Raw genomic sequence first — 27,974 nt, forward strand, 5'->3', positions numbered from 1 at the left:
TTGTATGTAAATGTACTTCAAAGCCAAGTACAGGTTGAATAGGCTAGTATTAGGCTGAAGCTTTGTAGTAAGATACTAGTTTAGAACTTTGTGAAGGCTTTAATCATGTTTGCTCTATTTATGAAATGAGAACTGCATTTTTTTCAGCTGTTGTCTTTGTTCCCACAGAAGTCTTTCCCTAATTCTGCCACTAGTGACCATTTCCAGGCGCATGACAACGCTTTGCCTGCACAGTTTCCTTCTCAAATTATGCAAGGAAAGAATTTAGCCTTGAGAATAGCATTTGCCAGCTGTGTTTTCCTTTGGGGTTGAATACTGCCTGCAGCAACTAGTTGTATAAGTAAGTGAACTAATAGTAAGTATGTCTGTAACAGAGTCACTAGAGAACTGTTTAACACTTGACTAGTCTTGTCTTTAAGTACTGTATTATTAATAATAATTTATTAAATAAGGTATTATATCATCTTAGACCATATAAAATACAAAAAATGCAGATAATATCTAGAAACAATATAAAAATAATAGATTAAAAATGCAGACTAGCAGGAAGTCCTGTAGACCATCTGTATTTTAAAAGATGTTCCTAAATTGATAAAATCAAGGACAGTTCTTCCAGGTTCTGTGAGGCAACTGTGACTTACAGCCACTGCAGTTTAGTCGCCTATTTCCTATTCAAATTTACCTCTCTTTTTTTTCCCCCTTTGGTAAGAAACTACATGTAAGATTTTAAACTCGCTTTGAAAGTTCTCAGTAACAGAACAATGTGCTCCTTCATTAGCTATCGATATCTACACTTGAAGAACATAGGCTTGTCCTAAAGCCTAATGATACAGTAGGCTAACATGAGAACAACCCACAGAACTGAGCAGTCCATTCAGGCTCGAGTTTCTAGGATACCACTCATATTTTTGCCTGAGGTATGCGATTCTCCAAATTGCATGATAAAGCAGTATCACTGTTTTTCTTTTAATGTATACCCCCTTGAACAGGCTTGGAACCGCATGTCCCAGACTACATGAAAGCAGTATCAACAGACCTATCAGCAGGATCCCCTGAGTCACTTTTCCGCTCTTATCTAAGCAATTCAGGTGTTTTAAAAAAAAAAAAAGTTGATGTAATGGTAAGGGCAAACATGTTATGTCACCTTCATAAAAAAAATCAGTAGCTTGCCTCTTTCTGTTGGAGCCATCATTATTCTGGGTCCCATAAATCCTTACATGATACAAAATGCCAAAGCATTAGAGTTTTATATAAGGCAGGTTTATCTCAAGTCCCTTTTCCAGTCAAAACCTTTAATAATTGTAAAGATGAAACTTTGTAAATCCACAAAAATATATAGGTGTCGTCTTTGTTGAAAGCTGTAATTGTATTTATTGGAATAAGAAAAAAGAAAATAAGGAAAAGTCAGTGACAGTCTGGACAATGGAGTAAATAAATTTGCTCTTGATATTAAAGACTGAAAATAGGTCTCCCATCTTCTGAGCTTATGGAAAAGATTCCTCATTACCTCCTTAATGTCTGTTGTTCTTCACTTTCAGTAGAGCAGAATTTGTCCCATGATGGGAGAAATGCTGATTTACAAAAATCATAGTGAGGGATTCAAGTGCTATATAATCCTCAGTTTGACTTCAATACCTAATTTCCAGCTTTCCCTGAGCAGTAAGCACAGTCAACTAACATACATGTCTCCAAGCTTTTCACAGCTTAATTATTTCAAGTTGCCTTCAACAAAATACTTGCTAGAAGCGTGCGTAGAGTGGGAGGGTGTCATAACTGTATCTACTTCAACTAGAAAGCACACTCAAACTCAGTTGGATTCAGTCTTTTTTAATAAATTAATGTCATTCAAAATACAGTGCCAGAACATGATGCAGCTGAACATGCTAGTAAGGTTTGTCATGAAGCACCTGTGTTCATGTTAGATTGGCGGTGCCCCGCTACTGCTAGTGGTTCCTGGGATTAATGCCAGAGCAGCACTAGTCATCTGCTCTCCTGCACACAGGGCACAGGATATTCCTGAACAGTTTGCTCCCCCCCCCCCCAAAGTAAAAAACCTGATAGCTAAGGGATATCTATACACAATCACACTACAGTAATGCTTGTTATTAAATTAACAGAAAATAAAGACCTGGTTAATCCACACTAAAACTTTGTTTTACAATGGAAAAATACATCAGCAGCAGGAAGTAATATACATGAGCCAATGTTACTGTAATACAGAATGTGGAGACATTTACTGGTTAAAGCTCCACATAGACCCGCACTATGAGGGCTGACAATTCCTATTGCAAGCCCAGCAACTTAAGTCCACACCTGGTAAACTACCAGCTGCTCGGAAGACCTGTATTCTAAATAGACAGGTATAAGTTAGTGAAAATAGAATACATGCACCTAGTAATACAGCTTGACTGAACCTGCAGTCATTTTGCCCTGCACGTTACCATACAATGGAAGATCTACCCTTCCTACCACAGGTAGATCCATGGGATTTGTTTCTTTTTCTTTTAATGGCATTACTATACCAACATGGATATTAGTATTAAGTAAGTGCAGCACAGTCCTTTAATTAGGCCACACTGACAATTATAGAACTAGCACTTAAGTAGAATATCCAGAAGTAGTTCAAATATAACTGGAAGATACTTTCAAGAGAGTTGTGACATCATCCTAGAAACAGTAACTACTTTTTTTCTGAAGCTAATTTTCCTGAACCAAGACTTCATAGAACTAGAAATTAATTCTTTAGACATTAAGTCAGATGCTTAAGCTCATGATATACATATATGTTTCTCAATTATCAGATAATAGCATTTCAGATTATGGAAGCATATCTGCTCATTTCACTGATTCATACTGAATGGCGGCGTTAAGTAGGGCATAAAAATACAATTCATGAAAGACAGGTTTGATATTTCTGTTTCCAGACCTGTTCTTTCACAACCATTTATTTCAAGATAACCGAGCACAGAATCAGTTGTGCAGTCTAATTTGGGAGCTATACAGGTGGTAAAGTAACCATCTCCCCATCCAGCTCAAATTCATCAGCTCCATCTGGTGAGAAGAGATACGTTGGAGGCTTCCATGGGGACTCTTCAAGGCAAGATGGATACAGCTTTCCTACAGTGCACCGGAAGTCCTTCCCCAAGTCCCACAGCACACGTTCCGATATGTGCTGTCTTAGAAACCAGCGATCGAGTTCCAGGTCGTATTGATAGGTGGCATACTTCGCTCTCTCGTTCATGTGGGTTTCTCGTATAAAGACGCATAAAGAATTAGAGATGACGACGGCTCTAACACATGGGTCGGAATACCGCTTGGCAGGGATATTGGCTGCCATTCTCCATTCATTTTTATTCACATCATAGATTTCCACAGTTACGGAAGACCCATCTACAGTACTGCTTGGGAGTCTTATACCAGAATTGCTGGCAATATGCAGTCCTCCAATATAGAATATTTTATCACCAAAAGCAGCAGCTGAAGCAAAACATCTACTTGTTTGTCGCATAGCCATTTCTACCCAAGCATCTGACCTGGGAAAATAACAGTACATCAAGTTGTGTGCCATTACATAAATGCAGTTGTGAACTGCTACTGCTGTGCTCCATTGCCATGCGCAAGGCAAGGGGCTTACCATGGTCCACTCATCTTTCTCAGTATCGTATCTCTCCACAGTTCTCCTGTTGAGTTCTCCACCAACGCTATCTCCTCCAATTGCATAGATGTATCCTTCACAGCAGACCAGGGATGGCTTTATACGAACAAAGAGCATCGGTGTCTTTGGAAACCAAGTGTTTTGCTGTGCATCAAACCAGTAAAAGCAATTCACAGTTCTGAAGGCAGCCTGGAGTTTGCTGCTTTTACTGTGATTGGTTTTCGTGTTTTTCAGAGGGACTTGCCCACCTGCTATATAGATGTCATTGTCGGGAGTTACAAGCGTCCCAACCTTATGCAAGTCAGCAGGAGGGTTGCAGAGTTTGTAAACTTTTTCTGCCTGGGGGCTATAACAGACAGAAGAATACAGACTACCAGGGTTTTCAGCAGCAGCTTCAATGAATATCATCATCTCCTCTTTTGTCATACCAAGTCTGGGCTTGAAAAACTTGGGCATGGATTTGTACAGTCCTTGCACCACCACTGATTTGTCATTAGGTGGTAAACCTTGAAACCAGGCTCTCTGTGTTACTTCTGAAAGTGCATCGATTCGGATTTGGCTAAGAACAGAGGACAAATACTGTGATCGTGATTCTGTGTTGTACTCCAGCCATAACATAGCAGCTTCACGAACTGTCTCCTCCTTTTCCACATTTAAATTGTCACTGCTTAAAATATCTATCAGTAGATCATGTGACAGTTGCATGAAAGCCTCCTGGTGGTACACAGCTGTGAACTTGTGCTCTACCATTCTTTTAGCGCTCTGTTTTAACTCTTCACAGCTGAAGAGATCAGCAAAACTTAATAGACGCACACAATTTTCTGCATTAATTTTTTTGATTAAGTATTCTCTACACCGTTGTAACACATCATCTACCTGTAATGCAAAGAAACACACTAAGTATTACTGCATACAGTCTATTCCTTCACATACTAGCAGCAGGTAAAAGTACCTGCATTTAGTGTTGAACACCAGAATTTAGGCCTGGAATACTATCTATACACAAAAATAGAGCAGTGACTTACTCAACCCATTCATACAGATCAAGTACATCACATGATTATGTCTGCTTAAGAAACTAACTATCTAAACATTAGAAGTGCACTGTTTTACTTCCACCCTCCATAGGGTCCATAAAGCAAAGAGGTCCATAAAACATACCTAGCAAGCAACTGCTGTTGCATACTGAGCAAACTGAACAAGAGTATTTTGAAATGACTAAACAAAAAAGACTATTTAACAAGATAAAGAAAAAAATGGTTCAGAGATTAGAAGCAGTTATTTCATACTCAAAACATTCCTACCTGTAAGAAGCAGGCAGTTTCATAAAGCTGTTCTACCGTGCTGTCGCTTATTGCCAAGTTACCCGTGTATGCATAAGTTATGATAATTTGTAAAGTGGCTGCATCCACATTCCTCAGGTGTACATGTGTTTGTTTACTTTCACTCAGTCCACTCATGAACATGGCTCTGAAGAGAAATAGACATATTAAGACAAGGACCAACAGCAAGTATAGTAATCCTAAAGTCACTTATCACCTGTAAACCTTCAGGGATTACACTCCAAAAGGTGAACAGTCTTTTTGGTTGCCTGTTTACAGGTATTTAGTATTTACCTTAGGCTACCATCTAAATACCATCTAGTATTTAAGATAAAGCACTTATACAGAATATTCAAGAAGTACCATCGGTGTCTTCTGTAGAAATATTTTATATTTATGCAAACTCTTTTGTCTTAATCAGCAGAGAACTCTAATAATTTTAGAGTTTTAATGACGAAATTTAAAACCTTTTCAATGTCAGGTGATGATAAGAGGGAAGAATATCCTCCAGAAAATACTGTTGAAACATATACAGATAGATTTTAGATTCTAAAACAAAAGCAGCAGATTTATGCAATGGACTGAGCTAAGTCACATCAAAAAGCATGCTCCTCTGGAAGGAGGAGAAAGTTTGCTCAGAAAAAAAGAGCAAGCACTAGCACTCCATGAAGTATTTCTTATATACCATTCATAATAATATACAGTAAATGTCAAGTTTGTAGACAAAAATCAATGACAGAAAAAAGTATCAGACATGGTCTGAAAAAAAAAACAAAACACGTAAGTATTTCCATTACATCTTCCTGAAAAAGTAGAAAAGCAATTTAATGGGGAACATTGATTTTAAGAGCTTATTTGGGGCTTTTTAGGAAACCAGGTATGAGATAAGTTAGAAGGGATGGTGGGTGCACCCTACAGTCCTGCCTCCAGCTGAAGAGGTGAGGAGGACATGGAGATACACTCCCTAAGTAAAGCCATTCCAAGAAGCATCTGATACTTGGACAGTGCCCCACCACCATTCCCTCCTGCCCCATCCCCATCTCTCTGTCTTCTTCTAAGCTCCTTCACTCAAGGCAACCTGCATTTTAGGAGGGATCACTGACTGGCCAAGTGAGTACCAACTTGCCATGCAGCTTTGTAGAGGTAAGCAAGACAGTACGAGTGCCAGCAGAGACTCCTCTTCATAGAAAGGAAGAGGTAGCTGTGAGAGAATCTGGCTCCAGTGCATGCTTACGCACTGCTGAGCGGCCTGTGCTGGAGCCTGGCTGCTGCAGCACAGCGTTCAAGCACAAAGATGGAAGGTAAGGTGGCTGCAGTCGTACACAATGGCTGGATCACGCTAAGAGATGCTTTTCTGTTCTTCCCCCTCCCCACAGCCTCCTTCAGGGCTATCAATTTTTCATAATAAAGCTAAATTTAGGAAGCTGAGCATCTTCTTGTAAAACAAAGTAGAGAAGAAAAACAGAACATGACAAAACCACAAGCTTGATACTTCTTTTAACCAGTGCCAAAACCTCATTCCATAAATAATAAACAAACACATATGAATAAGAGATCTGACTGCATATTCCAATGCAGCACACTGCGTGGACTTGTGACAGTTTTCCAACCTTATGATTAGCCACCCACATTAAATCTGGCCACATTTCCAGTGGCTGTTATTTTATAGACTGTTGGAACCATGTCATCTGCAGAAGGCCAACGGCAATAATCATTATCTAGTATCACACAATACTTGTTGCTAAAAATTGTACCAGACTCATCTGAGATGAAAAAATTAACACAAAAACCAGCAGCAACAAAAACTTAGGTGAAAGTAATAAATTAATCCTTGAATAGTTCCCTGCATTAGAAGTTATTCTGTATCTTCTATACAAGAGAGCAGACAAAAGGCACAAAACATTTTAGAAGTGTTCTGTATAGTGAGCCCATCTCAACAAGAAAACAGAATTTGCAAACCTTCCCTTGATTAAACGGGAAAGAAAAGTTATAATCCCTCCGCAATGCATCAGGAAGGTAAAACATGCATGGATGACACCAAGACTAGTTTCAAGCTTCAAAATTCCTTCCAGAGAGGCAGATTAGTTATATGTATTGCCAACAAAAAATGATTAATCACTGCAGAAAATTCATGGTGCCTCATCTTCTAGGACTTACTATGAAGGTATCTGCAAAAAGTAGTAGCACTCGACATATCTTCTTAATAAACACTTCAAAAGACAAAAAACAGGACACCTGGGAAGCAGGAGCTACTGAATTAAAAATTGCAACAGCATCTCAGTGGGGGAAGAAAAAAAACCTACCAAAACCAAACAAAAAAACCCACCCACACAAAAAACCCTGTTGCATTGTAGCAAGACTCTCAGGCAAGAGAAGAGTTCCCAGCTTCTTCCCTGAGCAGAGAAAACCAAATGATTCAGAAAATGGAGCCGTGAACTTGCACAGCAATCCCTACTTTTAGCACAAGTTTCTGCTAAGAAACTACAGCTAATAAACATGACAATGGAACTCCCATAGCCAAGTCTCAATAATCCCTTGTTACCTTACCTTGGAAATAAAAAAGATTAAATATTTAAAGATTAAGTATGAAGAATAAAAAATTTACTAATTATTCAGACTCAATTAACTCCCTGAAGAAAATGAACCACAAGTATGATTTCCACCCCTCACTTACTGTAAAAACTACAGTACCTATTCAGAGTAAGTCATAAGATGCTGAAAAATTTATTTTACTCTTTTGGTGTTGGCAAGTAATGATATTTAGGTTTTTTACTTACTTACATTAACTTAACTTTACATTTACTTACTTACATTTACTTTACTTACTTACTCTGCAACACGTTAATTGTTAATCGATGAAGTAATATTACACTCAAAAACAGTATCATAGATTTTCTAGAATTAACAGACCCTGCTTTGAACACTTACCTGAAATATGAGCTGCACGTTGCAAGAACCATCTTATGGCAGGGAAATTCAGTGCCCTCAACAATCAACACTATGTCAGTTAGCAACTGCTGTTCATAAAAGAATTTTAACTGCTCCAGCAAGGATACAGCATACTCGGTATTTATCTGCCTCTCGTCCTGGGTAGACATGACTGTATTCCATTAATATTTCCAGGACCAGAGAGAAAAGTCAAGATCTTTTTGCCAGAGAAAGGTCAGTTGAATGTTTCTGAAGTAACCAGGGAAGAAACAGCAGGAGGTCTGTAGCCTTCAGAAGTGATACTGATAAAAAAAGGCAGTGTTATCTTGGACTGCTGAATCAATGTTTCAGACTTTGACCTACTATTAGGTCATCATGCTTTGACTTGATGTCACAATCTGTTCAGAGACTTTCAAGAGTGTCTGCAGAGCTCCTGTTGAGATCTATGATGCAGCAAATGAATGAGCAAAAGTGACGTCTGAGGTAGATTTCGTGGTAACATCTCGCAATCAGTGGCTGCACTTGAATGACTAAAAGCAGGAAAATAAAATTAATTTACAGATTAGCACTTTTTCAAAAACCTTTCATAGCTACTTCTTAAAAGTAATTGTCTAACAAACTTATTTCTAAATTAGTACTTAATTACTCGCACAAAAATTCTTGTTGAGAAAAGAATTAAACAACAAAAGTATCAAAATGAAGAGTTTGTACATTAATTCTCACCAAGACCCAGACTCATGAATTAGGATAATTTATTTCATCAACACAACTTCTATGGCTGGAGAGTTAAAATGAGGTCCTGTGAGACTTTATTCCTCTTCCAAGAACTACCCAGTTTTCCCACTGAGTACACCTGTACATTTCCTTCAACCATTGATAAGATAGACACATTTTTTTTATTTCCATATTAAACAGCTACTTTTTCTGCTTCTGTGTGTTTGCCTACTTAAAGCTTATCAATACCAGGCCACTAAAAATATAAATGCAGTTTCTTCAACATTCCATCATTTTCCAACTAAACTCTCAACATCATCATCAACCCATTTATTTCACCTTTGGCATTCTACTAGAGAACAAGCAGAACCGGAGCTAAGGATTAAAAAAACCTAACCGCCTATATTCCCAAGGCTTATTTGATTCATCATCTCTGTGCAAAAGGGCTTCACCTATTAACACTTCACATTCCATTTTTCTCCTTCTGAGTCATTTCCATATTGCCAGGTAAGCATGACTGCAGCAGACAGGAGAAAGAAAAATAAGGAGATAATAGGAGCAAAGGGATGCTGGAATAGCAGGGGTCAAAACATTTGGAGACATTATAAAGCAATGACCACAGGCTAAAAAAGTCTGTTTTCTTGTTTGGACATTTCTCCTCCTCTTAAAAATGGGGTCAGGTTTTATCTTATCTTCCATGTGAACACAGAAACATAATTAAGAATGGGATAGTTGTGACAGTAAAATCAGCATCATAAAGGACACCGAGTACCACATCTATCAAATACTTCCAGATTTATTTAATCTTGTACTGTTCTTTCACATACCAAAATCAAGGAATAACCAGGGACATGTTTGTTTAATGTCTAAGACATCACTATCATTATAGTTCATGAAGAACAGTGTATACCTTACTTGAAATTACGTACTTGAAATTCCGTACAAAAATGCACAATTTAGTGTAAGATGAAGGCTGTAGAAATACCTGCCAGCCGTATCAAAGATCTGCTATTTCAACAGAGCCCTGTCTGCAATACAATTCAGACAGCTGTCTTTTAACATTCACTCACTTGAAACAGATATGCTTAATTAATGCCACTTTAATTACTACTAATTTAGTGTCACTGATCTTCAGTGAAGAAATATACACAAACAGGAATCTCAAACTCTTAGTTTTCATTGGTGGTTTAACTGGAAAACAGTCGAAACAGTCAAACCCAATGTTCAGTTTGTACAGGTGAAGCCAGTTAATTAAAAAAAAATAGAAAAGGTGTTAACATTTGGGGGAGGAAGAAGGAGAGACTACTGTCTGCTATAATAACAGATATTAGCATAAGTCTTGACTTCAGACCTTCAAGTTTCAGGTGCAGTTAACCGCTGAAGTCACTAAACCGTAAGTATATGAAGGATATACAAAGATATTGCTCAGCTAAAGCAGTGACCTCCTGCTTCAAGTCGCAGCTTCTTTTCACCAAATTAGTATGCATCCTATCTCTGCATCACTGACCACTATCCTAGTTATCTGATAACAGCTTAACATGCAACCTAATCCATTGACAGATTTTGCGCTGAACTTTAAATGGCTACAGAGACAGGCAGACTTCCTAAGTGTGTTAGGCCCACAGAAATAAATAGCTTGTGGCTCTACTGGTATCCCGGGTCTCTCTACAGCATTGTTTTTCCTGGCTTAGGAGTAAAGTTTCAAGAACAATACAAACCGGTGGATTAAGCTCTGTTTGGGCAGACCATCAGTAGTACTAAGCTTTAGCAAAAGAAGTCACTGATATCATAACTTCCTATTCTGATGTGATGTTAAAGAACATAAATCTTCAGAAACAGGGAAAAAGAGCAAAACTAATATGCACTGTTTTAGTCATTAGGTAACAGAACCAGTCAAGGATGCCATGGAGAAATTGATATACACCTGCTAGTAAGATTAAAGACATTTTTGGCAGCATGCGGCTGACAGTCGATAACTGAAAAAGCAGACCTGTTCAAGAAGACGAGTTGAAACTGTGAAATTAATTACTATAAATAGCTGGAACATTTGAGTATGACCCTCAGTGGCAGAAAAGATTGAGGAGATGACAGGAGTCTTGTTGCAGAACATTTATGTGATGTGAACTACCTTTGAACTGTAAATTTACAAAGCTGGAGTCCTTGGTTTACAGCTGATCTGAAACCATCTTACTTTCGTGATGCGCTCCAGGGAGGTGCACATGGTAGGAACATGCTACGTACATGATTCCTGTTTTCCACATCCATACTGTGTTTTGCTGCCAATGATAACCATTTGCTAAAGAACAAAATTTTGTATTTGTCACAAAGTCAGGAGTTGCATCCTATTCCCTTGTAATGGAACCATACTAAATACTCCTCAGGAGAAAAATAAATACATCAAGGATCTCTAAATTTCTGGTCTAAAATTACTATAATTTATATTGTCATCTGCCCAAGAGAAGCGAATCTGTTCAAAACATTAGGATAAGTGTTGTAGGAACATCATTTTGTGCCTGGAAAGTCATCCAAGACTACCTACCTCTCTCACACCTCTCTGAAGAGTTCAAGACAATTTTAAAGGAGATACTCTCCTCACTTTAGAGGCTGAAAGACTGAGACACTGAAATAAGGATCAGCTTGTCCAAAGCCACATGCTTGCCAAAGGAGAACTGTAAACTCCTCAGTCCCAACCTAACGTCTCTCTCACTGTGCTGTGCTTAGTTGGCATACAGCTCTTAGATCTCAGCTAACTGAAAAACTATGAACTTGAAAAGATGTCTACGGATACACTACAGTCTCCTGTAGTTCTCATAACTACACAGTAGTGAACATTTCTGATTTATGGATTAAAAGATCTCTGGCTGAAGTTAGCTTAATATCCTGAACTGAAATTGATTGAATAAAAATAACCCTTGAATACAAGTTCTATGAGTAAGACCTTCCCCTTCAACGATGTCACTGGAACGACCGTTTTGTTCTGGGTAACTTCTTGGAAGTCAGCTATCTAAAACAGGACTGGTAGGTAGCTGCTGGAAGGCCACAGCAGTCCTGGATTGCGAACTAAACCAAATTATTACCAGCTGATCCAAAGTAACTCCCTATCAAGCTGGAGAGCAACATTAAGTAACAGGTTGATAAGAGGGTTTGTTTTTAAGCAATTATTTCTTTTAGCTTAAGTGATTTTAATGAGGTGGCTTTTAACACTTGTTCATGTACTTCAAACCTGAATGAGACCATTCAAAAAATTAGTCATCAAATGTTAATGAGTTATGGGACAGGCTATTAATTGCCTTCCTTGAATCTGTTTATCTTCTGAGGTCAGGCAAAGATTGATAAACAGAGATACATACTGCACTACGTACATGGGAGTGTTAACACTATATTTTGATGTATAACATGGAGTAAGTATATTGATTATTTCCAGTCTAATTAGTAGGGAAACCTATAAGATATATATTCTTCAACTGGACTAATCCAAAACAAAATTTGCTTTATTTTTTCCAAATTATAAGAGGGCGAAACAAGATATATGCAATTTTTTTTTGGTTTTTTTTTTAGGTATTTTGATACTAGGAAAAGAAGTAAGTTCTGAAAATCCCATTAAGAAGTCTGCCAGATTAGATGCCTAACTTCAAATAAAATTCTGGGAAATACTTAAAGATCTATTAAAGTCTCACAGGTTCCTAGCTGCATCTTCAGCCATCTGAATATCTCTTGAATTCTAACTTCACTAACTACAATTCACACTTCAATAAACCTCTATGTTTGGAAGAAAAAGAAAAAAACAACCACCAAAACTTATTTCCCTGGACATTCAACTTATTTCATCTAGTTTTAACTAATTAAAAAAAGCTTTAAATACTACTTTTGTGCACTTTTAATCAAATTCCTATTTCCATCCAAGGGCAGCTTCATACAAATCACAAGTAAAAACACGTCTAAAGAAGTGAGTCATTCACTATTTTTAACATAATAAAATGTCAGAATTAAGAACTGAACAACCGTAAGCTAAACTACACCAGCATTCATGTGCATAAACATCGCAATCCTCCCAGCTAGCTATGAAAGTACCAAGCTCAGGCACTTTAACACTTAGTTACTATTAAGGATATGCCGAGTTATAAATCAACATGTTTCAAAAGGGTTATACCAACTAATAGCAAGAAGCAATACAAGTACTAATAATGATTAAAATCAATTATTTAAATCAATACACCTAGCCAACAGATCTCAAAGATAGAAAAGAAAGAAGAAAAAGGAGTTGGAAGCTCTAGATTCTTGAGTAATGTATCAAATTTGCATCCTTGGCAGCAAAAAAGAAATAGGTAATTGATGAAGCAGTTCCAGACTTGGAAGTCTTCCTCTCTTCTAAAGCCATCAAAGGTGACTTTGATACCACTGCAGTCCAGAAACCTGAGGACATCAAGGAGATTCTAATAAGGCAACAACATGACATGTCACAAAAAACAAGGACTGATGTATTCCTACAATGTTATCATCCCGAAAATTACTATTGGCTTGGAAACTACTACTATTTTCCATACATATTATGCTTGGGAGGTGAGTTACAACTTTGAGGTAGGTGAGCTTTCTGCAACTACGCAGAAGCTAGAGACTAGAAGTGTCAGACTCCACGCTAACAACATGTTTGGTCACAATGCACTCCTCATTACCAGTTTCTTTCCTGTTTTTCTGCTCCTAGAGGAAGTTATACACTAAAGGAAATACCTGCTCAGAAATAAAATTAGCACAAGATAAACCAACAACTTAACTTGGCAACTGGCCTTCTACGTTGAGCACAGGTAGTTTCCATCCCCAAGGGCGTTTCTGTTTTGTGGAAAGACTTGACCTGTTTCGGAGAATTAACCTTTGGAAAAAAGTGGGCCATGGACGTCTCCAGTAAGATCCAGCCATATATCACGTATGTACAGAAAAGTGGTTTTTCTCCTCTGAACTCTAATATGTTAATGAAGCTAGTCCATTTTATTTAACAACTTAAATTCCAGTTCACAAGTATAGATCGCTCCCTTACATATTCACTATGAGATATGATGATGTTCAACTATAAATTCAAGCATTTCTACATTAAGAAATTAGATTAATAATTAATGTAGCTTAACTAACCATAAGTTAGTTCCCGAAAGGTTAAGAGTCTTATAATGGATACCTTACTCACGCATATAAAATTTATTCTCAAAATGCAACAGCCACTAAATTAAGGAAGAGAAATTTCAGGATTTGCACCAATTCTGGTCTGTTTCATAATCACATGACCAAAACAAAAAAGCGTGCCTCAAAAGAAACCCCAACAACAACCACCTGTCCAAAATGTAGTAAAAAAAACACTAAATAAGCAGCAACATCCTTTCTTCTGCTTTGGTCTGTTGCTGCAAGATGCTAGTTACACAGCACCAAGTATAATGGGACCCTTTTACTCCACACACAAAAATAATTACGGAAGAGGTGTGACACCTATACCCAGATCATGAGACTACATAATTTACGCATCTAAATATATTAAACATTAAAAATTACCTATTTCTCCTAGTACATTTATGAGAAACCGAACTAAGTTGATCGTCTATTTTAATGATCTCCTAAATACATCATCTTAACAAAATTCATGTAGATACAGCCCTAGGTGACAGCACACAGCCTTTCAGGTCCACTACGATCACAAAGTAATGTAGAAAGCCAAGCTGTGGCTTTGCAAGGAAACCTCTAAAAATGCAGATGCTAACTACAACACAAATCCATTTCTAAATCTAACTAAAGTTACTTCAAAAGCAGTAGGTATCTATTCCATTCATAACAGAAATAATAGTAAATACTGGAAAAATCTTGGGCATGCAGACAGCTAACTTCAAAGCTATACTATGCATATATTTAGCCTATAAAAGTTCATAAGAAATGACTCTTCAAATTCACGTATTGAAGTCCACCCTTGGTCGCTATAGCTACTAATACTATATATACACACAAAAGTAGACATATCGGCAAGGAAAGGTAGGCAATTACAAGAAACGGCAATGCCACTACAGTGCTGTTCTCTTAGAAGACTTCATCGTGTCTGCCTCTTCAAGCACCTCTAAAAAAAAAACACCACTGAAGTTGCATGCATCCCAGCCTGCTCAGCTGAAGAGGAGCACTAAACGCTGGAAGCCCGACTGCCCGCCCCATTACAGGCCTAAGTTTACAGTACCCCCCTGCGTGCGGGACGCAGCGACACGGTACTAGAGAGGGAACACATTTTTTTTCCTTTTCCTGACACGCAGGTGCGCCGTCCCGTCCCTCCGTTGCTTTAATTCCTTTCCTGCTTCCCTAAGGAGCCCCCCGCCAGCCCTAAGGAATGGGGCACCCTCCTGCTGCGCGACTATCGCCGCACTCCGGGGGTCAGGGACGGCCCCGCCGGCCGCACGGCTGAGAGCCCGGCGCGCTTCCCTCTCCTCTCCTCCTCCCGGCTCTCCCGAGCTCCGCCGCGCCAGGAGCCGGCCCTGGCCAAGGGCGCGGAGGCGGCCGCAGCAGCCACCTCGCCTTCTTCCTCGGGCTGCCTCCGCCGCGGGTTTCCGCCGGTGTCCAGCGGACCCGGGAGCCGCCGCTGCCGGGCGGGAGCGGCCGCAGGTCGCGGAAGGGGCGGGCGGGAGCCGCACCCAGGCGGGGGGAGCGGCAGGCTGCCGCAGAGCCCCCCGCGGGCCTCCCCGTCGCGGGAGCGCCGCCCGTCGCCGGGGCCGAGGACCCCTCGCGGCGAGGGGCGGCCTACCCCCGCTCCAGCCCCGCAGGCCGCCGCCGGCGAAGAGAGGGGAAACGGCCCGACGGCCGCGCCAGGCGAGGGCGGCCGCCGCCTCACGGCGCGGCGGGACGCGAGCGCGGGAGAACCGCCGCCGCCGCCATCCCCCCCGGACAAACCTCCGACCGCCGCTTCCTCTTCTGCCTCAGCGTCCCGAGCGCGGGCGGCCAGGGGCGAGGGGGCCGGGGAAGCGGGGGAGGAGGAGGATCCGGTCTCACCCGGGCTGCGGAGGCGGCGGCCACTAGGCGCGCAGGCGCGCTGCCCTCCGCCTCCTCATCCCCCACAGCATCACCGCCGCTCGGCGGCCGTTACGATGCGCCGCGCGGTGCCGCGCCTGCCCGCCTCTCCTGCGCATGCTCAGAGCGGTGCGGGGCGCCAGGTCCGGCGCCTCGGCCCGCCCCCGTTTCCTGTTGCTCCCCCTGCCTACGCCAGCGCCCGCGCGCCTAGGGAACGGCGGCTTCTCCGGCGCTTCCGACGGCGCAGGCGGGGCAGGGGCGGGTCCCCGAGAGGAGCGAGCGCGCCTGCGTGCCCGCCAAGCGGCGCCTGGCGCGCGGGCGGACGCAGCGCCCTCTGCTGGGAGGAGCGACTCGCTGCAGGCTGGCGGCCCGTGGGCTTGACGGGCAAGGGCCGGGGCGCGGCTCAGGCCGGCCTCGTCCCGCTCTTCTTCCCAGCGCCTCCTTCTTCCCCTGGGGCCCTCCTGCGGGCCGAGGCACCGCGCCGCTGAAACGTCCTTTGGCCAAATGCGGGAGCCTCAGAGGCGAGGTTTGGCTGCCCCTTGAGCAAACGCCGCCTGAGGCTTGTGGGGCCTTGAGCCTGCCGCAGGAGGGAAGCGACGGGGGCAAGGAGGGCGGGAGGAGCCCGAGGGCTGTAGTCTGCTCCGAGGGAAAGGAAAATCCTGACGACAGGCAACTTTTTAAAAGCTAAAGAGTGTTTTTTATTTTTTTTTTATATCCCTTTGGGTCCATCCACCAGGAGAAAGACTAGGAATTTAACTTAAAAAAAGGTGAAAGTTTAATCTGATGAATGCAGGAATTAAAGATTTAAAACACCACAGACAAGTCACACAGGTGACCTGCACACAAAGTGCAAGAGCTGCCATCAGTGGAAAAGAAAAGCTTTGACTTGGGAAGTCCGTAAGCAACAAGATCAGTAATCCTTCCCAGGCGTTTTATAATTTGTGTCTTAGTGCAAAGAACATTACAGAAAGAAAAAAAGAGAAGTTACGGGAATTTCCCAACCTAGAAATATAAACAGTCTCTAAGCATCCACACCTCTTTGTTTTTCTCTAGTCTCTCACTCACTTGCACCCACTAGGCACCCGTAGTGCACTCGTCGTGCTTTCTTGCCGTCTCTCTCAATACCGCTGCTCTCTCATTCAGAGATGTGAGGTTGCAAAGCGGCCACTCAGATTCTCATCTCCTGTACAGACCCAGGGCAGAGTCAAATTACAACCTCACATTTCATAAATTCCTGTTATAACATAAATTTCATAAATTTCTGTTATATTAATTACATTAATGTAATTAATTAACTGGAATAATGTAATTAACTGGAATAAGTGTTCCTTTGTTATATGGAAAGAACGTTACATTGGTCAGCCCACTTAGCTGTGTTAGGATGGAAGAGCATTGCTCCCTTTACTCAGTACTGAGAAACCCATAAACTTTAAAATCAAATGTAAACTTTGCCTTGCATTGTCTGATCACTTTTTTCTCCTTACAAGAAGTGTCTTTAACAGTAGTTTTAAGCAGAAGATGGGTAACACTCCCCTTTGACATCCATGATTTCCGTAACATAAGTTCCAACGTTGCAAAGGGACACACCGGATTCACTTAGGGATGCAGCTCAAACGTCTGCAAGATGAGACTGCTAGCTTTCTGCACACAAAATGAAGGTTTTTACTGCTATTCCCATCCTCATGTTTTGATTCCCCCTCCCACGCATTGATGGAAAAAGGCCCTTGTGTCACTGCTAAATGAGCCTCAGGTGGAAGGGGGAGTGGACAAGTAGCAGCTGCCTGCCATAAAGAGGGTGAGCTGAGGACTTGGTTAGTTTCTTGCTGGGCTGTAAGCAGCAGCAGCAGCATGGACCTTAGTTTTGAGGGGCTCTAATGGGGCAGGAATAGCTTAGTTTCTGTAGGGCTGCTGCTTTTTTTTTTTTTCCCCTCCTTTCCCTTCTTCCCTATATCACTCTCTCTCAAAGGTCAAAATAATTCTGGGAGCTTTGGCCTAAGAGAGCGAGGAGAGTCTTTAGGCTTTTTTTGGTGCTTACAAGAGCTAGACAGGCTGCTCTAGATGGAACTGAGGAGGACTCCAGTGTTCCTGAAAGCTTTCTGAAACTCTGGGCTGAACTGTGTGCTATTTTGTAACAGGTCTTGAATTCAATTTTTTTTTTTGTAACTTTAAAGTGCTTAAGTTGTATAAAGAGTTGAACTGCTGTCTTTTTTTGTGTGTAGTCACTAGATCTCCTGTGTTCTCTGATTTCTTTTATTCTTGCTTATAAGCTATGTGGGACAGGGTTGTATCACTTGCATGGGTTGGAATGGACTGAACTTAATGTATTAGTTAACTGAGGAAATATGTAAGTGTGGGAGGAGGTTCTGTCTAGTGAACGTTGTATGGCTTTGAATGTGAACTTATGCATAAGGATTTTGCTTTTTTTGTTACTTAGCATTTAGTTTAAGCATAGGAAGCATGTTGTCACTGAAATATTTGGTTTATTATGTTAGCTCTCATTGTTCTTAAGTATCTTATAAAGTAAAAATCCTGAACTGATACAGCTCTTATTGTGATCTCAAATACAATGTATGTGTTGGCATTAAGAAATGTTTTCTTCACAAAGCACCAAACATTTGATTTTGTGAAGCCTTCTATTGCTCCTTTTTGTTTTGTTTTTGAGGCCTCTTGCTCAAGGCTAATTGACTGAAGGCTAGTTTTTAGTTGGCTGGAATACTACTTATATGGATGTGTGCATATAAGACTACATTAAACTTACTGGTCCTGTGACTGTCTTGTGGCTTTAAAATGTGTTATGAGATTGGCTTGAAGTACTAATATTGAGAGCTGCATATAAAAGCTTGCTTAGTTAAGTTAAAATCTTTGACCTTGATAGTAATGTTAGTTTTCTACTTTAACTGTTTGGAAGGTGGTATTTTTCTTCTGGAAAGATCTGGTTTCATTTGGCTGGGAGAGGAATGTCTGCTGAATTCTGACAGAGCATAAAAATCATTAAGTCATACTGGTTTTTGAAGTGGTTAATCCTGATTAATCCTGATTATTTATCTCTTTCAGTGTTTAAAAAAAAAAATGAATACTGCTTCAACTTCAGAAAGTGGATCATATTCCACAAACCACACAAGACCCTTTTTTTATGCACAGCCAACAGCACAACAGCCTTTTTCAAACCCATGGTACCTCAGTCATGCATACAGTCCGTACTGTGTACCTGCTCCAGGTAAAGTAAATGAGAGCTGACTGTGGTAGCTTTGCTTAGTAAATTACTGCTAGAATGGAGGAAACAAATGTATATCTGTGTTAATAAGCTTCTTGGGAGTTTAAGGTAGAATTAATTTAATGTTTTAGTTGTCAAATATCTGATTTATGAAGTGTTAGTTAAATGTGTAGCTTGTGTGCTGGAAAGCATCTGTTTCTGGAGAATGGGAACTAAGCAAAATATTAAGTAAGGGTTGTCGTACAGATACGGAGCTCTACAATGTGACTAATATTTAATATGTGTGTATATGTGAGTTCCATACATGCGTTATAGATATGGAGAAATATAAACTTAAAATTCCACACAGAAACAATATTGTTAAATACATCTTGTAAATGGTATACCTATGTTAGCTTCTACCTGGAGCTGTCTTTTTTAAAGACAATGCTATAGCATAGTCCATAACGTAGCAAAAAAGTTAACAAAAAGCTAATTGGTGTATGTTCCAAGGACAAAATCAAGCTCTGGTTAAAGTGTAGCTGTCCAGATAAGCTGTTCCATAATGAGGAACTCTCTCAGAGTTTCTGCACCAGATTTGCTTCCAAGCATTGACAGGTGGAGTGTTTTACCTACTGATGTGTTTGATCTTGCAGCTGTGCCTGTGTATGCAAGCAATTATTAATCAGAATGACTTATTTCAGAAAGAAGATATATTTGTCTTTACTTTTTTTTATCCCCAATGTCTAGGCTTCCGAAGTGGAAATCCATATTTTCCATTTTATTCTGTTGCGCTCCATGAGTACCCTGGATTTTTTGTTCCACAGCATCCAATGCATGCAAGAATTAACAGAAGGCCTTATTTTAATGCTCCCCCACCTTCCCCTATGTTTTATCATGCAACAAGATTTAGACACTATAGTACCCCTGGGAAAAAAATGGAGACAAAAGAAACACAGACTGATCCTAGACAGCCTGAAAACAAGCAAAAAAAGCATCAAGATACCCGTACAGAAACGAAAGGTTGTGATGCAGGAAATACAGCCTGTGTTTCTTCTGGTATAGGTACAGAGACTGAAAGTACTTCAGAGAAACAGGATTCATCTGGATCTTCCATTGTGGTAGACAGAGAGTTTCATAACAAGAGCCCTTCCAGCTCTACACAGTATAGAAATCTTCCTACTGGAAGTTATGCCTTTGAGAAGGAAGAAGTGAGGATAGAATATGGAAATGGCTCTCCAGCTATTCAACTCTGGAAGTCCTTTAAAGAAACTATCCCTTTGTATGATGTGGCAAGTGGTAAACCAGTCCCAGAAAACATAGTGCAGCGTGACTTATTTTCTGTTAGCTCGTGTGAAGGAATGATATATGGCCCTCATGAAGGGGAGAAAATGGTGCCAGGAGCTTACTTAGATGAGAGAAAAGCTGTTCTCCCCTCAAAACAGGGTGTTGAAACTGTGCAAGAAAAAGAGGTCCAAAATAATGAAGTGAAGTTGGATGCAGAAAAGCAGGCGAATACAAGCCAGCGGGCAAAATCCCCCCCAGGTGAAACCATGGCAGTGCAAATCACAGAGTTGGCAAGATCTGTTAGCATAGATCAACCAGTGGTGAGACAAGATGTGGTAGTAGCTAAGAAATCTAGCTCTAAAAAATCTACAGGTTCAAAAACTTCTCAGGAAGAGCCCAGCTTTATTCAACAAGCAGGACTACTTCCATCTAGTATGGAGGTAATGAGTGACTTGAGTTTTCAGCAGAAAAAGCTAACTCTAAGCCACAGTGCAACCAATGAAAGTCAAACAGATAAAAGTATTTGGTGTGACGAATCAATTGAGAAGTACGTTCCTCCTAACAGTTGGCTGGCTTGTTTGGACAGTATGGACGCAAACTACAACTATGATGTTTGTTTGCCACAAAGGAAACGTCAAAGTGTACTCAGTCTTTCTTCTGATGACATGTCCTCTAGAGAGGAAGGCTCATCAATTGATGATGCCCCAGTGTCTTATTTTGTCCCTGACTATGTGCTTCAGAAAAGCATGTATACCTTTCAGAAAAGTACAGAGGGCTTAGAGAAAGAGAAAATTAAAAGTGGTGGGTCCCTTAATGAAGGTGAAGTGGTAGGAAGGGAGCAGATGAACAGCTTGAATGACCAAGATGTCAAAAACTCTTCAACCATGAAGATTAAAGAGGCTTCTAGTAAAGGTAGAAAGCTGGGAGCCCTTCCTAGATCTTCTAGTCGGAAAAAAATCAATTCTCTCAAGAAAAAAGCAGCTAAGAGTTTGTCGGAAGTTGAGGACTCTGAAGAATACTCTGTGAGGGGAGAAGAGGAGGATGAAGATGGAGAGGATGAGGAAGATGAGGATGATGATGACATGGATGAAATTGAATATTTCTTTCAAGAAGCTACTCCATATGGAATCTTGACGCCCAGCAAAGGAAGTTTCTACCAAGTTGGCCAGAGGGTGCTTTGGAAACCACCTAAAAATACTATACCAGCTCAATTAATTAGCTGGCCTGCTCAAAAGAAAATAAAAACCAGGAGTGGGCTTGGTGAAAACATTGGTATAGTTTACAAGCCAAAAGAGAAAGAACAAGATGAAGTTGTATGCAGTGACTATGGGTATTATGGAAGAAAGAGGCCTACAGCAAGAAGAGAAGGACTTGAACACCAGGTCATGCTCCGGAAATTCTTGGGAGGTAAGCTAGCTGCTGAGGACAAAGTGCTGCTTAATAGAACACACAAAGAACACCTAATTGCAGTTGCAGATAGTAGTTTGAACCAGTGGGAAGATTAGAGAATGTTGCAGCTTCAGGTTTAGCTTAGAGTCAGAAGTACTGCAGAATATTTTTTATTTTTTTAAGGCAGAGGGCGTTTGCTGCAATTTTTTACCTATTGCATGAGGATTCTGCATCTTCACAACCAGCAGAGAATTTTGCAGAAACTCTCCTTTGAGTTAGATTTGATGTACCTACCTTTCTGACATTTGTGGCAATTTTTTCATTTGAAAAGCTTAAGGTCATTCGAACTACACATTTACCATTGTTTAATAACATCTTGGAAACTCGGCATTTAAACTTATACAAACATTCTGACTCTCCCATCACAGACCCATGCTAGGTGGATTAAACATGATTAAGTTCATTACAATCTGGTGGCTATACCCTGTGTAACCTCTCTTCTCTGCAGAAGAGGAGTCAAACCATTAATTTTTTTATTGTAGCTGCTGCTCTTTTACTGTTAGCAACAAAAGTTTTGCTGTATTTTCATAAAATCAGTGTGAAACTGTATTAAATTTGATCTGGAAAAGAACATTTTATTTACTCAAAGGTAGATATTGGTGGAAATTGGATTCATCTGAACTGAGAAAAAGCAGAGTTATCAGTCAGGGTTCATAGCTGGTTATGTGGGTACTTCAGTAAGCGACTGCTCTTTAGTACAGTCTTGTATTGTGAAAGGCATTTAAAACAGGGTGATCTACTTCTAATAATAGGTTTAGTGCTCTTAAACTTTTTCTTTGTACAAAATCTGTAGACTTAAAGTAGCTTGTAATTTTTGTCAAGTGTGGTCTCCAAAAAACTATGTTTTTATTTTAATAAACTCTTCAATTAGATTAAGTAGCTAGCTTTGCATTCTGACTTGTGGATCAAACAGTATATTAACATTAGCAAAACTAAATACTGACCTTAAATCAACTTTTTTTTTATTAGGAAGGTTAAGGGAGAACATGGGGATACCACGTGAAGAGTATTGGATTAAAAGTGGTGCTAAACCCAAATTTACCAGCCAAATACATGGTAGTGTCTCACCCCCAGCCAAGAGCAAAGAACAAGGTACAACTTATTTCCTCAATGTGTTTCTGTTCTTAAGGAACATTCAAAAGGATATGATACAAAATAGCAAGCTTATGATATTTGGATGAGATTTGAAGATAATAAAACTAGTTCTCATTGCTCTGATATTGATGAAATTCCTGTCAGTCAGTACATTTCAGGGTGTATTTATATACCCTTCTCAAACTCAAACATGTGAATAAGGATGCATTATAGCTACCTTTTTTAAAGGTGCCATGGGAAATCAAAGCATCAAATGCTTTGATGTGGCTAAGCAAAGCCCTTATTTGTGCAAAGTTGCTACTGCCATAAACTGTAGTATTAATTCTTCACCCAGCTAATGCTTCTCTTGAGTGCATATGCAGTAGTAGTTCCTAATCTTGATGAGTAGAACATATAGGAAGTCATGTGTGATAGCTACACAGGCCAATGTTCAGAGAAACTAGCATGGACCAACAGTTGCCCCACTACTGCTAAAGGATGTCTGAGTGCAAATCATCTTGATGTCTGAGGAACAAATCAAAGTTATTCTAACAAAGTAAAAGGTTAGATAGTTTCCATATCTTTTTGTCTCCTCCTGAAGCAGAATGTTTTTTCTTTACAATTAAGATCTACTTGGAGTTCAGCTCTGTTTCTAGATGCTCTGCAAGGGTGTTTCTTGGTGTAAGTGCTGTTGGAGAAACTGTAGAATTTGCTGTAGTCAGAGTATAACTACTCTCCTGGGTCACATGCTTTCAAGTATCACAGGAACTGTCTATCAAATAATGGAGTGTGATGTCATCTTCAGAACAGACTGATGACTTGCTTCTCTTCAGTGATAATACACATCAGTTTTCCTGTATCAACAGCCCAGTAGACTATTCTTTAGAGTGTTTCCTTAGCGTTCTCTCTCTGCATTGCTTTCCTGCTTGAGCATGTCAGGGTTTGGGATTTGCCTCCTGCATTGGAGGCTTTCTATCCACAAACTTCTTCAAACTGTTGTGGGGTTTTTTATGCTAGCCTGCTCTATAAAAGTTGAAAACCTTTACTTTAGCAGCACTGTTCTTAGCTCCTTACAACAATTCATAAAAATAATAAAATAGTTCTAAAATAGTTTTGTTATCTTTAACTTTCAGCATGTCCCTTCTATCTCTTCACTGTAGATGGTGCAGCATACTGAGGGTGTTTGGCCACTGTGTTAGTCCATGTTTTCTTTTCCTCTTTTCCAGCCTATGTAGTTTGAAGAACCTATCACATTCAGTATTAGGAAGCAGGAATTGGTTTCTTCTGAATGTTGTTCATGCCAATGGATGCCTCAGAAGTGCTAGTAAAATTACGTCCTTTTAAAAACGTTGCTTATCTTAGGACTGGTTTCTTCAAATTAATCTTAAGTGTCCTGCAAGTAAGGGGTTTTAGCTAAACAAGATATGTTGCTTTAGCAGCAACATCATATGCTAAATCTGATTTCTTAAACTTATGTACCTGTGGTGCATAACTTAACAGGGCTGAAGAATTGAGTTTTTTAAAGATGATGGGTGAGTTGGGTCACTTGGACAGCTATCAACTAGTCTTGAACACTTGAAAAGTGAACTAGAGCAGAATTATCCAACTCACTGGATTCTTTTTTGCCACATTAACACCGATACAAGTTATGACCCAAAATACAATGCATCCAGAATTATGATTAGATGGTGATTAAATATGATGGAGATATAAGACTGTTGCTTGACATATGTAGTGTCGGTTTTATCTGCCACTAAAATAGGCACATAGAGGGAAGGGAGAAAGAGGAACACTACAGACCAGCCAGGGAAAGTCAAGCTTAAATTTGCTTTAAGGCTATGCTTTGGAGAAATAATACCAGTTGTATCTTGCTATTTAGGGTGCCCACCTTTGGTTAAACCAAAGAAGAAAAGAATAGGCAAGCCACCTTCAAAACGCAGAGACACAAGATGTGAGGTGGAAGAAGTAGAAGTGTGGGAGATGCCTAAAAGCAGTGTACGCAGAGGTTGGTATACAGTGACAAGCTACAAAAATGACTGTTACAAGCATTTTTTCATTACTGTCTCAGGGACTAATGGTTCTCGGTTTGAACTGCAAGGATATTGGATAGCTTGTGAAATAATAGCAAATGTTATGTATGCAGACAAGATGAGAAAAAAAGCAAGCTAACCTTTGAACACTTACTCACCTTGCTATGAATACTGTTGTAGCTTTGACCAGGTTAGGTTCCTTCTCTTTATTTAAGGGAAAGGGGGAAGAAAAAAACACCACACACATAGAAAAAAAAAAAAACAAACCCCAAACCCCACTATTTTAGTCCAGTTGCTCTTCAAACTGTACTACTAACTTTTTAAATGTTGGGTCCTGTGTGACTTTGCAGTTTACCCTTTTCTTTAAGCTACAGGTCTGCCTCAGCCAAAATACTGTAACTTGATACAACACAAATGCATATAGATAATTCTTAAGAACTTCAACTTTATGGAGTAGGAACTTCTTGCTACCTTGGAGGAAGATGGGAAAAACTATGGAGGGGAAAATCACATTAAGTAGGTTCAATAACAAATACGCTTTTGTGCATTTGTGGGAGAGTCTTAAGAGGTTATAAATTGAAAAGGGTCAGTACATACAAGAAGCTACCTAAAAGATCAGAGTTCCTTCTGGAAAAGAACAATCGGACATAGTAAAGCTAACTTGAATATTCGGTCAGTTAGTTAAAGACCATCTCTTTCTAATATATTAAACAGAGGATTACAATACCATGTATTTGCAAGGTCAGAAACAGAAACTTAGACTGAAGCATCTTATTAGTCAAAATTGGCGTCAGTCCTGAAGTCAGATTATTTAAACATCAGTGTTAAACCTGTAATTGCTGATCCGTTTTAGTAAAAGCATCCAGGAAACTTGCATAATCCCAAAATACTTCTTGTATTTGCCCCAGAAATAGTGTTTCTTAGATGCATTCAACAACGTAGTTACAAGAGCACAATGAAAATACGCTATGAGTTTGATATGGAACTCTTATCTATCTGTTATACTGGGATATTCTGCAGTCCAACACCATTCCTGCAGAATTTATCTTTGCTGGGAAGTTGAGTACATAGCTCTAATATCAACCATCATATCAACCATCAGTGTCCTCTCCTGCAAAAGGAAAAGGCAGTCACTGATGTCTAGTCTTTCTTTAGAAGCAAATTGACATATATTATTTGGAGGGAGAATGCATGCCTTAATCTCTCTTTTTTTTTTTTTTAGGGTGTGGAACAAGAAAGTCCCTCTGTAAGAGAAGATAACTGCAAATATTGGGGCAGGAGGGGGAAAAAAAATGTTTCGGAGGTTTGCATAAATCCAAAACTCAATTATTCTCTTGTATATTTTGTAAGTTGCTGTGCACTCTTAAAGGGTAAAAAGTAGCACTGTAAAGACTGAGGACACTATTAAAATTGAATTAAGTATTTAATACTAAAGTCACATTTTTACAACTAACACATCTGCTATTTAAATAATAAATTTAATAGAATTGCACTTTGAGACTTCTTGTATTCCATCTATACATGGAAGCAAAAAAGTTTGATAGGGATGTATGTGCATCAATACCATTATAGCATACCATTACTGCTGCCCTGTTCTTAAGCTCTGCGGGATTGTCAAGCCTATCAATGTCATCTCATCTCATAGTCAGTTCGTTTATATGATGTGGACAGAGGTACAAGATTCTCTTCCATCAGCTGGATTTTTGGCTGGATTTGTTTTTGTCAAAGTGTAAAGGAATACAGTTAAAGCTGTATCAAGTCAAATACCGACTTAAGATTTCAAGGCACTTCCTCAGGTCTTACTGTCTTTAAATGCATGATTGAGGACTAAAACTAAAGCACTGAGTTGATGCACTGCTTCCCCCTCCTTCCCTTCTTTTTCTGTGGAGACTTTTGAGAGTCCTCTATGGAGACCCTCAGCTGGAGAGATGGACTTTGAAGGTGAAACAGAAGTTTTTACAACAGTGGTGTGCCCTGTTCCCTGAGTTCTTACTGATGACTTCTATTACAGTTAATATGGTCCTTGGCAACTCACACAGAAAAGTCTCTTTGTAGAACTAAGATGATAAAACTAGGTCTCTGAGCTATCTTACGAATAATGGAAATAGACTCATCTAGATGAGGTGGATAGCTCAAAAATGTGTGATCTTTTTCATGTCTGTGAAAGCTAGTATCACCATGTGAGAAGAATAAACATGATACTGCCATTCTTGGACGATTCCCAAATAAAGTGATAGTGTGAGTGAAAAAGGTAGGGAAACTGTAAAAAAAAAACCAATCAGTTTTTCTTTAATAAAGGGCAGGGGGAAATGGACAGACAGGATTTGTCTTCTGCCTTCTCTCCCAATGTTCTTATTCTGTCTGTGCCCTAAAGTAACCTACACAGATAAAAGTAGCATTTCTTGTGACTGCATTCAAGTTTTGTGCCTGCCTATTACTAGTTTGACCTGTAACTGAGGTTATACTGTTTTCCCTCAGTAAGAGTATTGAGGTTTCCCTACCCAGTTGATCCTTGATCTTTCTATTATTTTTAATAGCACTTGCTTACTTGTTAAAGAGCTACTCTAATTACAGTCTTTACCCCGAGCTGTTAGGGGAAAGGATCCACTTTAATGCTGTGACACCAAATTTTTATTTCCTCTTTACCCTAAGCACTGCAAGAAAATAAGGAATGAAATTCTTATTTGGTTTTTGTACTGCATAAAACCTCTGTTGCATCAGAACCTCAAAGAATACAATGAAGGAGGGAATTACTTCAAGCATGAAGCTTTTTAATACTCTGGAAAATGCTGCTCTTGGATATCTAATACAGGAATGTGGTGCTCTTAGAGGGGATAGACTTTATTCTGATGGTGAGAATGAGTGGTAAAATCTCTTCAACTTGAAGACTATGAGTGATGACCTAAGTAATCCTCAGCCGAGACCTCTTAGGTAAGGATTGACTATTTTTTCCCTGAACTTTAGTGTAGCTTTGGGATTGAATACTAAGCCAATTCTGCTGACAGACTTAACTGTTGGTCTTTTGCTGCTTGTCTGATAAAGGAATATTCATGACCTCACAGTTAGATAGCACTCTTTTTTTGGGAATGGCTAATATTTCACAGGTAGTCCCAAGATCATGCTAGTTATCCTTTCACAGGTCTTGCACTAGTCAGTGTGCTTTCTACCCAGACGTAAGAAGCAATTTAGGGCCTAGTGATGCTAGCTCCCAAGAATATGTGAGGGAGTAGCAGTAGGAATGTTTAGACAGCTCTTCATCTGAAAACAAATGCTATTTTAAACTAATTGCTTAAAATCTT

At 39.9% G+C, this 27,974-nt stretch overlaps 2 protein-coding genes across 2 annotated transcripts; one reads left to right on the forward strand and one right to left on the reverse strand.

Annotated features, from left to right (window-relative positions):
• Positions 1-1,811: 1,811 nt before the first annotated feature.
• KBTBD2 (kelch repeat and BTB domain containing 2) lies at positions 1,812-15,908 on the reverse strand. Its single transcript, XM_075143043.1, has 4 exons — positions 15,526-15,908; positions 7,906-8,435; positions 4,960-5,125; positions 1,812-4,531 (listed from the first exon to the last, which is right to left on the reverse strand). The coding sequence occupies exons 2-4, from the start codon at positions 8,073-8,075 to the stop codon at positions 2,996-2,998; spliced, it is 1,872 nt and encodes a 623-aa protein (XP_074999144.1). The 5' UTR covers positions 8,076-8,435; positions 15,526-15,908; the 3' UTR covers positions 1,812-2,995.
• A 1,444-nt stretch (positions 15,909-17,352) lies between these two features.
• On the forward strand, positions 17,353-25,033 carry LOC142078384 (uncharacterized). The gene is made up of 4 exons (XM_075140847.1): positions 17,353-18,859; positions 19,586-21,529; positions 22,541-22,663; positions 24,525-25,033. Exons 1-4 carry the CDS (start codon positions 18,712-18,714, stop codon positions 24,812-24,814), a joined length of 2,505 nt encoding a protein of 834 aa, XP_074996948.1. The 5' UTR covers positions 17,353-18,711; the 3' UTR covers positions 24,815-25,033.
• The last annotated feature ends 2,941 nt before the right edge of the window (positions 25,034-27,974 follow it).

This window comes from Calonectris borealis, chromosome 2 (genome assembly GCF_964195595.1).
Source record: "Calonectris borealis chromosome 2, bCalBor7.hap1.2, whole genome shotgun sequence".
In the NCBI taxonomy this organism is placed as follows: Eukaryota; Metazoa; Chordata; class Aves; order Procellariiformes; family Procellariidae; genus Calonectris; species Calonectris borealis.

Excerpts from the sequence above, each read along its gene's own strand:
- KBTBD2 (XM_075143043.1), bottom strand. The coding sequence starts at position 8,075 with ATGTCTACCCAGGACGAGAGGCAGATAAATACCGAGTATGCTGTATCC. Across the intron at positions 5,126-7,905 it reads ACGTGCAGCTCATATTTCAG|AGCCATGTTCATGAGTGGAC; the intron begins GTAAGTGTTCAA and ends ATTTCTCTTCAG. Across the intron at positions 4,532-4,959 it reads AAACTGCCTGCTTCTTACAG|GTAGATGATGTGTTACAACG; the intron begins GTAGGAATGTTT and ends TTTGCATTACAG.
- LOC142078384 (XM_075140847.1), top strand. The coding sequence starts at position 18,712 with ATGAATACTGCTTCAACTTCAGAAAGTGGATCATATTCCACAAACCAC. Across the intron at positions 18,860-19,585 it reads GTACTGTGTACCTGCTCCAG|GCTTCCGAAGTGGAAATCCA; the intron begins GTAAAGTAAATG and ends CCCAATGTCTAG. Across the intron at positions 21,530-22,540 it reads GCTCCGGAAATTCTTGGGAG|GAAGGTTAAGGGAGAACATG; the intron begins GTAAGCTAGCTG and ends TTTTTTTATTAG.